This window comes from Berghia stephanieae, chromosome 2 (assembly GCF_034508935.2).
Source record: "Berghia stephanieae isolate SIO BIC M18660-M18661 chromosome 2, UCSD_Bste_1.3, whole genome shotgun sequence".
Taxonomy (NCBI): Eukaryota; Metazoa; Mollusca; class Gastropoda; order Nudibranchia; family Aeolidiidae; genus Berghia; species Berghia stephanieae.
Window position 1 is genome coordinate 39,851,229 of NC_088361.1, and position 18,536 is coordinate 39,869,764.

Here is an 18,536-nt window from a genome sequence, read left to right on the forward strand (position 1 = left end):
AGCCTTTTTTTCCAGGACTCAACTATGCGCCGAGGCTCGAAACCCAGGACCTTCCGATCCGAAAGCAAGTGTCTACATCCCACATACCACATAGCCGCACGACACTGGGAGGGGGAGGGGGAGAAGCTCCACCAAATGACCCCTCACCCCCAATCCCGGCCTACAAAGTAGTTAATTGTCCCCTCTCCTTCTGATATCATTGGATCAAAATGACTTTTGAGTCGGTGCCCATTATTTAGAAATTTAAGTTGGTTCTCGTCAGGCCACCAAGAACTTTCCACTACAATTTCGGAATAAAAAGTCAGGAATAAAAATATCATTACATTGGGGAACTGTCTCCTGAAACATCAAGGATGATTTTAATTCAAACCTAGCTAAATTTATCTTAAACAAACTTCAAGCTCGCTATTTTTTTTTATTTTTTTTTGGTGAGGGGGGGGGGGGGGGGGGGGGGGGGTGTTGGGTGATAAACATGAAGATATTAATTTTGATACAAACTCAATGTGGAACGACACTCAAATCGTTCCATGTCTTTCTCTGATTGAAAAATCATCTTCTTTACTTTTTTTCAGGCAGAATTGTATTCTTTTCTTCCAACTCGATGTCGTTTCCTATCTCATTACATTTTGAGTCTTTTACTCTAACAAGTCCATACTTTCGTGTTACGTAAGGTTTCAAAAAGAATATCATGAAAAAGAAGTAGAACATTGATATAGCACACATAAGTAGTGATGTGTAAGGAAAAACCACGAAAGAAATATTTTCCATAGTTGCACCCAAAACAAGTGGACCAATCATCGCACCAATTGCTTTAGAAATTACAGTAGCACTCGTAGCTTTGCCATCAAGGTTCAGAATATTCGTATCCACCCATGAAAAACCACCTCCGATAACTGGAGACTCACTCGCAGCAAAAACTGAAATTGATAGCCATATCATCACGTTAATGTGATAATGACTCGCAAGGACAAAACCTATCATAGAAATAACCATACCCACACTACAAATTAAAATTAGAATACCCATATCAATTCTAGTCACAAGAGGAACAGTTATGAGATTACAGGTTGTTCTAATTCCCCAATATAAAGAACTTATCATTGCCCCAATATCTTTGGTCCATGATAAATGAGATACAACAAACATCGCCAAATACATACTTATTAAATCCTCAATCATTGTTACCGAACAGATAAAGAAACAAGCTATCAGTGTCAGAACAACATACACTTTCAGAGATAGCCTTTTTGGCACATTTTCTGCAGGTTTTTCACTTTCTTTCTTCTTTTGTGTAGATTTAGAGCAGATCCTCCAACACAATATAAAGTAAGGTATTGAAAATAAAATCCCTAAGAGCCCCGTGATTAAGTAAGCGTAGAAAAGTTCCGATGCAGGTTGTATGTCAAAAGTTGATAGGGAATTCGTTTGGTTTCTTTCAAGATCCATATTGTAAACATTCTGATTAGAATGTATGGACAATAAAGAGAAATTCAACGGACTATACGTAAATCCAGTGATATTACTTTTCTGGGTGATATTTCTTTCATCAGACAGGTGATGCGTCTCATTCATTTTGGTCACTAAAAAGGGTTCCGTATACAAGGGTCCAAAAACTCCCCCAAGAGAGTACATTAAACAGATGAATTGAAGTGCTGAATCACTTTTGCCTCCCCACAATTGAAACTGGCTAGCTGTGACGGCTGAAAGTAGATATCAAAGATCATGGTTTTAGTTCAATTTATAATTTTCCTTTCATAGTTAAACATAAACTTTTTAATATGATGTTAATGTTATAATACACTCCAGTCAAACTTAAGTAGCGATGCATTTAAAAATCATTTTTATTTTCATGGTTTACTCCGAGATAACAACAGTTTTTAGGTGGTGGGCCATTTTATGTTGAAAAGTTTAAATGGACGAATAAGGACCAGGAATCAGAATGAAACGTGTATGAAATAGTGCCAGACAAGCAAAAGGAAAATTACAAGACAAAATGGTTACGATAGGGGTTATCAAAATTAGAATGCTGATTTTAGTGGTAGTGATAATTTTGGAGAAAAAGAAATATGTCTCGGTGAAAAAGGAATAAAATCTTTGCTATCACTGGTCGCCAGAAAAATTTGCCAAGCACTTCTCTCTTTACCTCACAAAAATAATTATTTTATTGTCTTTTTTATTATTTACAAGAAACATGTTTGACGCAAGGTGTAGAAAATTCATTGAAGGTCTAATTCCATTTTCGATCAATACAAAAAAAATCGGTTTCAGTTTTAAAAACAGCAGCCAATAAATATTATATATCTTTGATACGAACTTCGATATATAACCTATAACATAGTGTATAACAACCAAGCTTTTAGTCTTCTGAAATCTTGGCACGCAGAACCATGCACATTTACCCACCCATATCCAATTTTTCTGCCTTTAGAAATTTTGATCTTCAGCTAATCCTGGTCGCTAACTCAGAATTGTTCTATACAATACTTGACGTTTTTTTACGTTCCTTGCAAATTTCATTCTATTTCGAATACTTCAATACTTTTTTGGCCCTAATTCCTTTTGCTATGATGTTCTTGAAATTTCAATATCATTATTATTAGTTGAGTTACTCCTTACATAAAAGATTAACAGCTTGCTGGTTTGTGATAATTTTGTTTGTTTTGATATGGAAAGAAGTAAGGAGGAAGGAAAATAAATTAGATTTTTAAAAGTCAGATGATCCAAATAAATTCCACCACCACCAACAAGAACAACATGACAACAACCACAACACTACGACCATCGCCATCGCCACCACCAAAACCAACAACACCCATTACACCACCTTCAGTAGCAGTTGCAGCAGCACCAATAATAATAACCTCAACAGCAGCACCAAAAATAACAGCAGAAGCAATAATAACGACAGCAGCAGCAGTAGCAGCAGATGCAGCAACAATAATAATAACCACAACAGCAGAACCAGTAATAACAGCAACAGCAGAAGCAGCAATAATAATAACGACAACAGCAGCACAAATAATAACAGCAGCATCAGAAGCAACAATAATAATAACGACAACAGCAGCACAAATAATAACAGCAGCATCAGAAGCAACAATAATAATAACGACAACAGCAGCACCAATATTAACAGCAGCAACAGAAGCAACATTAATAATAACGACAACAGCAGCAACAGAAGCAACAATAATAATAACGACAACAGCAGCACGAATGATAACAGCAGCAGCAGAAGCAGCAATAAAAACGACAACAGCAGCAGCAGCAATACACAATAACCAGTTAACTACCCCACTCCAGAACGATGCGTATTTTAAAAATTGACCAGTAAACTCGTCCTTCAAATATCGACCGATTTATATGACCCTCTTCTTGGTAAAACCTCTTAAACCTGGGATGTCGCGAGGTCCAGAGTTGAGAGTTTTTTGTGAAGATGAGGGTCATTTCAATCGATCGCTATTTGAATGACGAGTTTTCTGACCAAATTGTTAATTCCACGTTTTTCCAGAGTACGGCAGTAACTGGTTGATAAGCCAAGCTCAGTAATCGGCAAACACTTATACCAGTTTCCACAATGCCGCACATTATTGCTGACATCAAGTGCGCCATCAACATGGTGACGTATGAAGTGCATAAAGGTGTAAGTACGGTAAAGAGAGATGCTAGAGTCATGGAGATGTATTTCAGTGCCATCTTGTTGCCTAATCTGTGGAATTTTAAGACCAAATATTGTTTAAAAATATTTGTCAAAATATTAAATAGAAAAAGGGAAAGTATTGCTATTTTAGTATAACCATTGATGCTATGGCATTTTTGGGGATGCCTTCCGAAAGCTCCTCGTGCTAAGAGAAACCTAAATATTCCTTCACCTAACCCTAAGAAAAAATAAAACCTAGTACCTTAAACTAACCCTAATAGGAAAAACAAACACATTAACACCTTTACTAAGACTAACCCAATTAGAAAAAAAATCCTCCGACCTCGAACTAATCCGGATAGAAAAAAAAAACCCACAAAAACTAGGACTGCTTTGCATTACTTTTCAATAATTCCAAAATTGGCGGCTGAGAACCAAAACAATGGTAATATAAGGAAATTTTAAACTTTCACTTATCTATCAAGGTGTGAATAGAGTTTTTAAAATGCTATTATATATTGGCAAGTTGAATAAATAAACGCATGACAAAAGAACCACGGTCAAAATACTAATTGAAAGAGATGCTAGACAGAGGAACTCTCGGAAGGACTCCCCATTTCTGTGGGCAAAACATTTGTCTTATGGTTACGATCACTATTATTAGGTCATTTTTATCAATTGCTATATCTTTAAAAATTCATATTCAACGTTGCTAGAGAAGTGTAAAAATTACTTGGCCTTATCTGCACAGTACCATCTTGGTACCACGATGTTACACAACATTATTTCACAAGATGCAATCAGCAATTATTTTAAAATATACATAACAAGTCCTGTTGTTTAACAGAATCTTTGACTCTTAATTTTTGTTTTAAAGTGTCAGCCATAAGATCTCAAAGTATATGTTTGGAAAAATATAACAACAAATGTACGGATGCAAAAAAAAGTCGGCTTAATCGCCAATGAAAATTCTATTCGAGCCAATTATCATTAAAATCCATCAGAAGGTTGTGAAGATATCCACGTATGAGCACGAGGCGGACTATAGTACATCTATTTTCACCCTTTTTCCTTGAGTTGGTATGCTTCTTTAGAATGTTTAAATTAGAAGGGAATTGAAACAAAAAGTCAATCCTTACGTCTCCGATATAATCTTCTTCTTCAAACATTTTTTTACGTACTAAGATAAAATTACATGTTTTGTCAAAGCAAGAAGGGTAGCAAGTTGATGATGCCAAACAAAAACATCAATCTCTAATTTATATTATAGAGGTTTGAAAATGTCTGATTCACATGTTTGTAGATTGAATGACAATAAAAGTTATATTCTAGACATTAAAAACATTTTTTAAAAGTGCATCTTATAGCGATTCAACTTACTTATCGAAAAGAAAGCCAGCCAATAAAGCTCCAAGCATGTAACCAAAGCAATACACAGTAAGGTAAGAGGAGGTCTTTTCGACATCAGTGCCTGAGATGTATTGGAGATCAAGAAAGGAAGGACCTTTTTGCCCAATTTGCATTCCCTTTTAGGGATAAAAGAAAAGAAGCACAAAGTTAGACAAATGATAACTCTCCCACTCCTTAATGACCATGTTTAGTACCTTTCTCGAAATGTTATACCTACCCAATACTGTAAAGACATGCCTTCTATATAACAAAGGGAGATAGTTGTCCTACCCACCAAGGTCTCGGGTAGAATCCAACCCATATAATTAAATGATTTGTGAGTGTAGGATGGGTGTTGGAATAGGGACTCTCTTGTATTCGCCGTGGGTGGTGTCGACTATGAAGGCAATGAAAGAACGGAGGGTTATCATGTTCCATCAGTGTTAAGACACCCTCATCAATCTTATGCAGCAACTGAGATACTTTCAGATACCTTGAGATACCGTTAGATACCTTGTCCTATGTTTCGGCTTGGGTCGATGTTCAACTGGCCGTCTGCGATTTGAGGTCGAAGAAGGAAGACCTGTACAGCCTGTGTGTTGGCTGGAATTCTGTTTGGCTATGTTGAAGCCACAGTGAAAAAGGGCCCAAAGTGGCCAGTATTTTATGTCGCACCCGAATATGGGCTCTCAGGCGATATGTGTTGGGCCTGTGTGTTGGCCAGCAATGTGTTTTAGGCTGTATTGTAGCCGAAGTGGGCCTAATATGGCCAGTATTTTGTGTATCGTACCCGGTTATGGGCTCTAAGCGATATTGTGTTTTTGTATTTGTGCTCGGTGAGATTATATAAATTTATAATATTGTTTTGATGTGCCGAGTAATCATCAAGTGATTAAGTGATTAATATCGTAAAATTATTTCACTTATCTTAAAGTTTAAAATAATATAAAGTTTTAACGTTTTATTGAATAATTAATTCAATGAGTTAAATTGTGTTAAAGTTGAGAAGGTGACCTCAGTTAAATGAATTATTTTAAAGTAAATACTAATTGATCACTTACGCTATCATTGTGTCTATGTTAATTTCATTTTTACTGATATATCTATATCTATCTTCTAATATAGTGAAGAGCTGTCGGGGCTAGGACAAAGCGCCCGGTAAATGTGTTTTGTACCCTTTTGAACAATATAATTTGTGACAGCGCCCGATAACTGTTTTTGAGAAATATGATCAAAATATAATGTAATGTTTGTAAAGACGAGGAAGTAACACTCGATCTATGTGTTTTATTTTGGAACAATTTTGACTTGTAACAGGCTGGAACACCGCGCCTTGTGTGAACAATTTTGTTAATTAATTTCATTCTCCTTTCGGAATATGAACAGTTTATTTTGACCCTATATGTAATTAATAATTTCAGTTCAGTGGGAATGAATGAAACGGTTGCAACCTGGGTGAGGTATAGTTAAATTTGGTGAAAACTTACATGTATAGATTTTATATTGCTTTACTACTTTTTACTTGTATGTATTTTTGATTTTTCCTGTCAATATATTCAATGTTATTCTGTTTTGCTCAATAACTATGAGCTGTTCCCCTTTCTTTTACTTTAAATAATAATAATGGCTCTCTTGTCAGATACGTTGTTCTGGTGGTGATTGTAACGTCCACGTCTACCTCTCCACACTTTAAGGTCATAAGCGGCCTTCGCATCCATTGCGAGTTGCGAACGCACCTTGTGACAAATACAAAACTTGATTTTTATTTTTTTTTTACTCGAGAAAATAGAAATTATATAGATTCTTTAGACGGTCTACATAATTTTGTGCACCAAAATTCTGTAATGTACAAAACAGATCTGAATATTAAAAATGTTCATAGTATCGTAGAAAATGTGACGATTATATTATTGTTGGTAAGAAGGGAGTTGATGTTCAATATAATTTTCAAATGATCTAAGGCCAATCAAATAAATAAAAAGAAGTTAATTATTTATTCATCTAAAATGTAGTTGCTGACTATCATATTATATAATGTAGTTAATTAAATGTTTATGTAAAAGCATTCTTAGATATCTAATCAATAACTTTATTTATTGATTGATTTATCTATATACTCATTTGTGTGCATATCTAATTATCTCTCCTTGCCTTAATTACTACTCTGTTATTATCGAACATAATTTTCATTGCGATAATGTAACACATGTGATGATTTCTGAGAGGATCAATAAAATAAAGTTTTATTATTATATTTTTAATACTGATAATGATAATTATAATGATAATAATAATAATAATAATAATAACAATATAATAATAATAATAATAAATAATAATAATAATAATAATAATGATAATAATAATAAATAATAATAATAATAATAATAATAAATAATAATAATAATAATAATAATAATAATAATAATAATAATAATAATAAATAATAATAATAATAATAATAATAATAATAATAATAATAATAATAATAATAATAATAATAATAATAATAATAATAATAATAATAAATAATAATAATGATAATAATAATGATAATATAATGACAATGAAATGACTGAAGACAAGGATTGATAGTAATGACAAAATGATGAATGTTATCATAAACTCAACGAGATAGAATCATGTACATACATAGATAAAGCACACACAATGGTAGATTGGGTCTGAATGACTTCCCCCCCCCCCTTCTGTACGTCTTTGTTAATAAAACAAAAATTATATAACGAGGACGTCCGACCGTACTTCAAAACTACAAAGTAGAAGTAGCATTTTTTAAAAAAGATTAAAGACAAAACAATATTTTACAAAGACATAATTAAATATCTTAATTAGCTAGGTGGCTCCGTGGTGTGGTGGTTAAACTACCAGACTCGAGCCTTTCAGATTAAATATTTTTTATATCTTATTGTACTAAAAGAATTTAAAACCCTACAAAACCACTTTGTTATTTCCATTACTGTTATCATATTTTATAATACTTTTATCATAATCATCACTATTTGTTTAACACGTTTGGTTTTTGTGGGGTTTTATTTTTTGTTTGTTTGTCTTTTTTGTTTTTTTTTATTTGTTTTTTTTTTTCCCACAATATAGTAAAAGTATAATAGATGACTGTCGTTCGTAATAGCCATTATTTCTCCGCAAATATTGCGGGTTTCTCCACTTGTACAAAAAAAATTGTCTGCAGAGAAAAAGAAAAAAAAATCTGATTTTGGCAATATTAAGCCAAATAAAATTAAAAATTAAAAAAAAAAATTGAGCTTTTATATAGCGCAATATCCACTAAACGTGCTCAAAGCGCTTTACAAAGGGTCCCTGGCCAACAGTAACACATAACATGTAGGACCAGACATGACGCCTGTCAGGCGATATTGCAAATATTTGGGACAGAGACAACGCTGTTAACGGTCAGGTACTCATTTTACACCTGAGTACGGTGAGAGAATGTGAGTAAAGAGCCTTCTCCAAGGACTCAACTATGCGCCGAGCGAGGCTCGAACCCAGGACCTTCCGATCCGAAAGCTAGTGTCATACCACATGACCACATATATAATAAGGATATAAGAATATAATATATAATTAAAGAGATCATCGTTTTCGTGTATTTCTGTTTTACTTTTTCCTTGTTTTTGTTTTTTGTTTTGTTTTGTAAGGGATTTTAAAAAATTACATATTTATATCCAATCACAATATCTCATATCAATATGTTTTTCATTTGTTTCTTCCTGGCAGTATTGAAAAAAGGTGTTCGCACTAATAACTTACTTCGTAATAATAATTAATGTAAATTTACAGAACAAAAATTTAGCAAGGAAGTCACTTCTCACCAGAAACAATGAAGCAAATCCATCAAAAATAGTTCTGATGATCTTTCGTCTGATTGAATTTTTCTTGGCGTTGTTATCCCTGTCAGAAATAGTCCCATCCGATGGTGAATACTCGCACTCTCCAACTGATCTTGTCATGAGATCTGTTTCCATATCCATCACGAATTATGTATATAATATATTTATAAGTTGGTCTTGAACCTCAGAATAATTTTATTATCTTATTTCAGTGCTTGCCACTTTGTAATCCTGCTTTTGGAATGTAGAGCATAGTAAGACTAAAAAATCGAGTTATGCAAACCAACCGAAGATTTTGATCAATTAATTACGCACGGAGTATTTTCATCGTGATATGCCTCGGTATGATTTCAAACTATACTGTTAAAACTGATAACAGCTATGAAATTGCTCAGCAGTAGGGATAAAAACACAAACAATAAATGATATGTAAATTTTGATAGATGGGCAGATAGTATATAGACAGATATAGAGATAGATAGATAGATGGATGGATGGATAGATAGATAGATAGCCAGACCGATAGACAGGCAGACAGACTGACAGACAGAATGACAAACATATGGATCATGTTGTGTTCAAAACATGTAGGGTTGTATTGAGAGGGGTTTCTTCTAAATCATTTGACCTTGATCTGCTCTTATCTTGTTCCAAACATTTCGAATTTTAATCTTTACCAGCTTGTATAAGTGTTGACTTAATGCGTTTTTTGACTGGTGGCATGGAGTTTATATATGTGTGTGTATGTGTGTGTGTACATATATAGATATAAATGCGGGCTTTTTACTAGTATATATATATATATATATATATATATACTAGTAAAAAGCCCGCATTTTCACGGGGAAAGAATTATTTTAATTTGATATTGTACCCACCATCATTTAATGAGGGTAGATTGGTAAACAACGATGTCTGTGTAACTTGGTACATCCTCTGTTGATTTTTCTGTGTGGCCCAACATGAAGTGTAAGCCGCTATAGCCTCTGACCCAAGACACAGCAACATACAGTTGACCGTGTGTGAAAACAGGTTGTGGTAAGAAAATCAACTGCGAAAATAAACCTGAAGTAGCAGACGAGAGCAGAGTTGAAAGGCGATCCTGGGATCGAGAACTTCCCTTACAATACAGTACTCTGGTGATCATGTTTGGTGGCGTTTTTATGCACCTCCGTTGGAGATATATATATATATATATATATATATATATATATATATATATATATATATATATAATTCCCTTTATTCATTTATGTTTAGGGTCTATTCCAAGGAAAATGAGCTAAGGCAGGGTGGCCTGTTCAAGGCCCTGCAGCGCAGCGGCCAGTGGGACTCTCTGCATTTCGGGTATAAGGCAGCAGCCTCTTATGGTTCGCACACTACTATGTTATGACGATCGACCCAATCAGCAAAGTCCGGTCCGCATTCGTGCACCGTCGCGAACCCGCCTGGTAGCATCATCACAACACACCGTTCGACTAGATGCTCTGCCGTTTCGGGTTCTTGCCCACATCGGGTACATGTTGGAAAGTCCCCACTGATGAAGCGCACTTGCTGTTAGGCGGCTCCTCGACCGAAACCGATTCGCAGCCACCCAGTGTCTCCTCTTACTGGTATCAAAGCCTGGCAACTTCTCACCAAGCTTAGAGGAGTGTACGTCGCCGCCCCCACGAGGGATTGAATTCGTCCAAACCGACTTCCATCTCGTATGTGCAGCTCTGTCCGTAGTCAGGGATTCTGCGTACAAGGGTTGCCTGGACTTATTTCGGCTCGAAACGGAGGCACCGTCCATTATGCGCTTCAGAGGGGTATCCCCATTCCCTCTCTCTCGGATCTTACTCAGCCAGTTTACCGTAATCGTCTCCGTCCGGACATCTGGGGGCTGGATCGCTGCCATTATCGGGCCCCATTCTCTAGGAGTCGTTGCCAGCGTTCCTGACACTATGTGCATCGACTTGCGAAGTTTTACATTCACCTTCTCAACGTTTCTGCTTCTACCCCACACTGGAGCGCAATACTCCGCGGTGGAATAGCATAGTGCCAGGGCGGACGTCTCATGAGCTCTTGGCTAGCGCCCCAAGTCGATCCCGCCAGCTTCCTCAGAAGACTGTTGCGTTTCTCTATCTTCCGGGCAACTCCTTCGAGATGCACCCGATAGGTAATGCTGCGATCCAACGTCACCCCTAAATATTTTGGATACGGCTCATATGGGAGTGGCTGTTCCCCAACTAGGACGTTCAGTTTACGGGTGTGCCATGCACTGCATAGGTGGAATGCAGTGGCCACGGTTTTTGAAGTGTTCATCTTCAGGTACCACTTGTTGAAGTAGGATTTGAGTCTGGTGACGTCCTCGCTGAGTACGCTCTCGAAACGGGTCCACACTTTACTCTGAGTAACGAGTGCCCAGTCGTCCGCGTATCCCAGCCTCAGGGAGGAAGTGTTCGGCATATCGCTAATGTAAACGTGAAACAACATTGGCGCAAGTACCGAACCCCGAGGGACCCCATTCTTCAATTTCCTTACTTTACTCGTAGCGTCTCCCAGTGCGACGTGGAATTGTCTTTCCCCTAAGATAGAAGAGAACAACTTCAAGGTCTTTTTGCACCTTATGATCTTTGCAAGTTTGAGCATTAACCCTTCGCACCAGACCGTATCATACGCCACTGATAGGTCTATAAATACAGCACCTGTTTGCTGTTTTCTCTCATACCCTTGCTCAATATGCTCTGTAAGGGCAATGACCTGTTCCGTGGTGCACTCTCGAGACGGGTCCACACTTTACTCTGAGTAACGAGTGCCCAGTCGTCCGCGTATCCCAGCCTCAGGGAGGAAGTGTTCTGCATATCGCTAATGTAAACGTTAAACAACATTGGCGCAAGTACCGAACCCTGAGGGACCCCATTCTTCAATTTCCTTACTTTACTCGTAGCGTCTCCCCGCGCGACGTGGAATTGTCTTTCCCCTAAGATAGAAGAGAACAACTTCAAGGTCTTTTTGAACCTTATGATCTTTGCAAGTTTGAGCATTAACCCTTCGCACCAGACCGTATCATACGCCGCTGATAGGTCTATAAATACAGAACCTGTTTGCTGTTTTCTCTCGTACCCTTGCTCAATATGCTCTGTAAGGGCAATGACCTGTTCCGTGGTGCACCTCCCTTCCCTGGAGCCCGCCTGCTCGGGTGGCAGTGCAGCGTCTAGGACCAGCCCCCATCGGTTTAATAGAACACGCTCCAACAATTTGTAAAGACAGCCCAGTAGATATATGGGTCTGTAACTGTCGACCTCTTTCGCCGGTTTCCCGGGCTTCAGGATGGCAACTTTCTTCGCATGCTTCCACACTTGTGGGAGTTTTCCTTTTGTAAGGACGTCGGACATTGACTCTGCCAGCCAGGCCGTGCCCTGGGGCCCAGATGCATCACCATATCGGGATATACGCCGTCTATCCTTGCTGCTTTACCGTTCTTTACTTCGCTAGTGGCTGCAGCCACTTCTCGGGGACTGAACGGGGACGTCCAGTTCGACTCCTCCGCAGGTAGTGAGTCCAAAATCGTACGGTACCCCTTGCGGACACCGCGCTCAAAAGCATGATTAGGGACCCGTTTGCTAAGGTTCTTAATATTCTTGGCAATTGTGTCTGCCTCACATTCCGGTGCAGCCTTCGCGTAATTCCGGTCCGGATCCAATTTCTTTATCAAGCGCCAAGCTGGAGTGTGTAAAGTCGAGACTTTCCACTGTCTCCTGCCACCGTTGCTTCCTTCCCTCTGCCAGAGACTGAAGTAGTCTATCAGCTACGTCCTGGGACTGGGTCTGCTGGTACTCTTTGTACAGCTTTTCCGACTCTGCTGTCCAGCAAGGGGTATAGAATTTCCGTTTGCCCCGTGAAATAGAACGTTGAGCGCTCTTAACCAGTAGCCTGCTAAATCTGGTTATATTCTCGGACTTGGGAGGAATGGCAAGGCAAACCTGCTCGATATAGGAACTGAATTCCTCCCAGTCAGCCTTCCTAAAGTTCCATCTGCAAAGTGGGAGAGACTGCACCCTCGGTATTGTCGCCCCCGCTGTGACAAGAACCGCCTGTGCTGGCTATGCGGAAAGTCCCCGAGGACTGTTCGCTTCACCTGCAGCGGTTCACCGTTCGCGCCTTTCGTAACGAGGGTGAGGTCTGGAGTATACTCCTTCAGGCGGGTACCCCTGAAGGTACCCTTGGCTGTAGGATCGTACACTAGGTGTAGATCGTTACAGTCTATCCATGAGCGGAGTTGTCTTCCTGCCTCATTGCAGTCTCGGTAGTCCCATTCGTGATGGTGGCTATTAAAGTCTCCCAGACAGATGGAAGGATGGCTGACCACCGGTACTGGTGGTGTAGTCCAAGTCGCTCTAGGTGGTTTGTAAATATTATGCAAACACAGTCCACCTACTTCCACGGAAATTCGATTCACCCCATTGCTGTCCGTTACGCTCTCTATGGCCCTTACCTTCGATGGCTCTTTAGCGTAAACGCTAACCCCTCCTTTGAGCCTCGAAGTGTCTTCTCGTTGGACCACCGTATAGCCTGGGATCTGGAATCGGGAAGATTGCGCGCCTGAATAAAGGTGGGTCTCCTGTAACAGGAGGATATCTACGCTATGGACGGCCAGTAGCTTTGACAAAAGCTCATTTTTTGCCATACTCTGACTCTCGATGTTGAGGGACAATATATGCGTCAGGTCGCTATTCCCGACATCGCTTTTCTCATTCGGCAGGCCGCGAATCGAAGGTGTATTAGGACGCTTGCTTTCTTTTCGAACGTGCCGACGACCCTGGCGACACGAACGCGGTATTATTTGGCTAGGCGGCAGACCGCTTCGCCATTGAAAATGCTGTATTGGAACCATCATAAACAGAGTAGTGTGGCGCCCAGGATAGCGGCTGCTATTCGGGCACCGGGTTGGATCTTCATTAGTCACACACCGGGACGAGCAGCTCATATGGCTCGTTGGCTCGATACCCGGGATGGTCTCGTGACGGTCGACCGGGATTTACACCTTTGCCCTCCGTGTGCCGAAAGCCCCCTCACCAGCGACAAGGTAGAAGATCCACGAAAGGGGGGGGGGGGGGGGGGTATAAGGCAAAATCCATACCGCTTAGCCAGGCTGAGTCCACTCGGTGAGAAAGTCGATATAATTATAAAATTCTTGAACGGTAGTCCTGTGAATTTCAAGCAAGTCTCCAATGACGCTGCGCGACCTTGGGAGAGCTTATTGGAAACGAGTTTGACATTTTCAAACGGAGAAAGAAAGCTCACAAATTGCAGGGCTATAGGGCCACCTGATTCGGCTGGCAGGCATGTATTAATGGTGGGTCAAACCGTGACATAGCCTACTTTGGAAAAGTGATGTCATTGACTTTTGGGTACACTGTTATTTATCCGGATCAAAGGCCTTATCTTATTGATATTGCATGCAAGATCCTTGACCTAAACCGACAATAGCAGTTGCCACTGAATCAACGAGGTCAGCGAACGCCCTAACCGCCCCTCTCTCTCTCTCTCTCTCTCTCTCTCTCTCTCTCTCTCTCTCTCTCTCTCTCTCTCTCTCTCTCTCTCTCTCTCTCTCTCTATCTATCTATCTATCTATCTATCAATCTCGCTATCCATCTAACTATCTATCTATCTATCTATATATCTATCTATCTATCTATCTATCTATATATATATATATATATATATATATATATTTATCTATCTATTTATCTATCTAGCTATTTCTCTCTCACACACACACACACACGCGCGCGCGCGCACACACACAAATAAATATACGCACCGCTTTTCCCCGTCTCTGAGACATTAGTCTTATCATTGGAGAACTCGGGCATATTTAGTGATTTTGTTTTGACTTGTGGTTCGTTTTTTATTTGTTTTTGTTTTTTTCCCTTTTGTAAAACTGCTTTTATTTCTGGAACGAAATTGACATCAAGTATGCGCTTGGCTAAGAAGTTCACAACATTGCCATCCGGAAGTATAACAGACCAACACACAAAACTATGTGTAACCATGAACTTATATAGTCTGGTTCATACAGTTTAGTGAAAAGTACTCACAAACGTTGATGGCAAAATACAATAACAAAGACCTGAATGACGTCAACTTCATACTATTTATATAAATAGAATGCGCTTGGCCAAGGTGTTCACAACATTGCCATCCAGAAGTATAACGGACCAACACACAAACTCTGTGTAACAATGAACTTTTATAGTCTGGTTAATACAGATTAGTGAGAACAACTCACAAACGCGGATGGCAAAAACAATAACAAAGGCCTGAGTGACGTCATCTGCATACTATCTATATCGCCTGTCTCCGGTGTGGCCTTGAATGATTGGATTTAGTGAGAACTACTCATAAAAATGACTGGCTATAAACAATAACAAAGAGATGAGTGATGTCAATTTCGTTCCAGAAATAAAAGCAGTTCTTATGGGTCGCTTTCTGGCGTGCATTTCTTCATGACTGTCTTTATGAATTAGTAGTATAAGGACATTTTCGGCACATATAGAAGGAACGAAATTGACCACACTCAGCTTGCTATCCTTTTGATAGGATGCTAGTCTATCGCAAAGTACTTTTCGTCAAATCTAACAGACTCAGCTACCCGTTCACTGCTGGGTCAGAAAAAATCGCGACTGCACCCGGGATCGATCTTGGTCCCTTTGCGTGCGAAGCGAGTGCTCTACCAACTGAGCTATCGGGTCCCCAATAATAATAATAATAATAATAATAATAATAATAATAATAATAATAATAATAATAATAATAATAATAAGAAGAAGAAGAAGAAGAAGAAGAAGAAGAAGAAGAAGAAGAAGAAGAAGAAGAAGAAGAAGAAGAAGAAGAATATTAATAATAATAATAATAATAATAATAATAATAATAATAATAATAATAATAATAATAATAATAATAATATGATGATGATGATGATGATGATGATGATGATGATGATGATGATGATAATAATAATAATAATAATAATAATAATAATAATAATAATAATAATAATAATACAGCGCCAATGCCGCGTGCCACAGCTCTCGGCGCACATTGACAGGAGGTGATGTCATACATCCTACACAAAACAATTACACTTCCCAGATATTATGGACTATTTAGATACATTGAGTTTCATTCATAACATTTTTAAGGCAAAGAATCCATCAAGTGTGTTTTAAGTTTTAAGGCACTTATTGGATGTCATTTCAGACGAAAATACTCTACTTCTTACATCTAGTAGCAGTGAATTCCATCCATTTGGGGCTGCATGAGAAAATAATAATAATAATAATAATAATAATAATAATAATAATAATAATAATAATAATAATAATAATAATAATAATAATAATAATAATAATAACAATAATAATAATAATGCTGAAAACTTATATAGCGCTATAAAATGCCCTATCGGAACATGGTTTCGAGCCTTGTTTAGGTACACGAAGAAGGAGCTCATATCTAGATCTTAGGGACCAAGGAGGATCATAACGACACAAAAGATCTGATGGATAGGATGGTGTCGTTTGGTTAAAATATTTAAAACACATAACTGCAATTTTATATATAGATCTAATCTCTGCTCGACAGGCAACCAGTGTAGTGTCCAAAACAGCGGTGAAACGTGATCGTTCTTCATTTACTGTGCTTCTTATGGACAGCACGTGCTTGTGTAGGAGGTACATACACTATACGCCTATTTTATAGATATCAAATTATTAGCGAACATGAAATTGTAAAGTATCTAAAAATAGAATGTGATAATCTATGATTAGAACATGTTATGTGCCAATTATATACTTATAGATGATGAAAGCTGTCAATAATTAATTGCAGTAGGCTAATGAAACACATTCCATATAGATGTATCATTTTTGTTACTCTATAAAGCGTTTAGTTTTGAAAAATAGTTATTAGATCAGCTTCTCATTTAGAGGTGTTTGTACCAGATTTAATAACCTGCAATCATCTTGTAACTTCGTTTGTTTATTTTTCAATTTACACCATTAAAAGAAGCATATTTTACGTAAATTCATATTCTTATTTCAAAAAGTACAGTACAATGACTATTTTTATACAAGAAATCAAAATTGCTGATGGCATTTTAGTTGCATTATATTGTTTTCATATTCTTGTAAGACTTGTTTGCAGGCCTGATAACTCGATTCTTTATGGGCTTATTGTCGTAATGGAAATCTCAAAAAAAGGATGCAAAATATTGTCCATTACAACAATGTTAAACTAGACCCATAAGTGGATTCAGATGTCAGACCTGCAAATATGTACACGTCGACTTGATCAGTAAAGATAGGATGCGTTTAGCTAAGAATCTCATAACACAGGAAAGGGGTTTAGCATTCATGGGGTTTAGAAAGAGAGAATTAATGAGAATATAATAACATTGAGAGAGAGAGAGAGAGAGAGAGAGAGAGAGAGAGAGAGAGAAGAGGGAGAACTAGATGCTAAAGAGTGAAAAAGAGAAAGAGATGAAGAAGAAAAGGAGGAGGAAATGAAGAAGTAGAAAAAACGAACAACAACAATAAGATGCTTCTGCTGCTGCTGCTGATGATGATGACGATGATGATGAAGAAGAAGAAGAAGAAGAAGAAGAAGAAGAAGAAGAAGAAGAAGAAGAAGAAGAAGAAGAAGAAGAAGAAGAAGAAGAAGAAGAAGAAGAAGAAGAAGAAGAAGAGAAGAAGAAGAAGAAGAAGAAGAAGAAGAAGAAGAAGAAGAAGAAGAAGAAGAAGAAGAAGAAGAAGAAGAAGAAGAAGAAGAAGAAGAATTCCTCCTCCATGCCAGGGAACATTTTGTTTAGAGAATTCATGAGGCAATCGCCCCAGGTACATTTTTTTGGTCAATATAGTTTTTGCCAAAAATAAATAACAGCTTTATAGAAAATCTGTTTTTTAACCTATTAACGTTACTCTATTTACTTTGCAATGTTGTACCGACTTCCGTTGACTGGGGAGACAGTGGAAGGTCAAGAGGTGACGGATTCCTGACCCCCCTTTTGTGGTTTCCAAGTATTATAACAAGGTTTCTCTATTTTATGTTTCTAGATTCCTTTCTCTTTTCATTTAAGACAATGATAACATTCTTATAAAGAAGGGAGAGGGGCCTGAAAAATACACCCCTCTGGTTGCGGGCCAATATCAAATAAATTTTAACATAAAAATAATCTTTGCATCGTCAGTTATGAGTGACTTTTCATCGCTTGGAAGCAAGGGAAAGTGAGCAAGGGGAAACAATTCTTGAAATACTATCTTAAGGATTAAAAAATCATGGGTTATGTCGCTTTGACCACTTAGAATTCCTAATAGCTCCATTAATATGCAAGAATTATGTTCATATTCAGGAGAAGAATATCAACAACAAAAATACGCCCCCCCCCCCAATAATAATAATAATAAAAGGAACAACAAATGAGACTGATTCACCTCGGCTAAAGGTGGCATAACCCACATTGTTATGGGCTCATTGGTGTAATAGAAATACCCCTCAAACCTATAATTTGTACTTATTTGCAGCTCTGATAACCCAATTATTTACGAGCTCATTGTTTTTATGGAAATACTCTCCACCCACCGGAAAATAGTGTCGAT

At 37.9% G+C, this 18,536-nt stretch overlaps 1 protein-coding gene across 1 annotated transcript; it reads right to left on the bottom strand.

Moving 5' to 3' along the window:
- Positions 1 to 324: 324 nt before the first annotated feature.
- LOC144964851 (sodium-dependent glucose transporter 1A-like) lies at positions 325 to 9,451 on the bottom strand. The gene is made up of 4 exons (XM_078899561.1): positions 8,878 to 9,451; positions 5,021 to 5,166; positions 3,567 to 3,709; positions 325 to 1,700 (listed from the first exon to the last, which is right to left on the bottom strand). The coding sequence occupies exons 1-4, from the start codon at positions 9,034 to 9,036 to the stop codon at positions 559 to 561; spliced, it is 1,590 nt and encodes a 529-aa protein (XP_078755687.1). The 5' UTR covers positions 9,037 to 9,451; the 3' UTR covers positions 325 to 558.
- Positions 9,452 to 18,536: the final 9,085 nt, after the last annotated feature.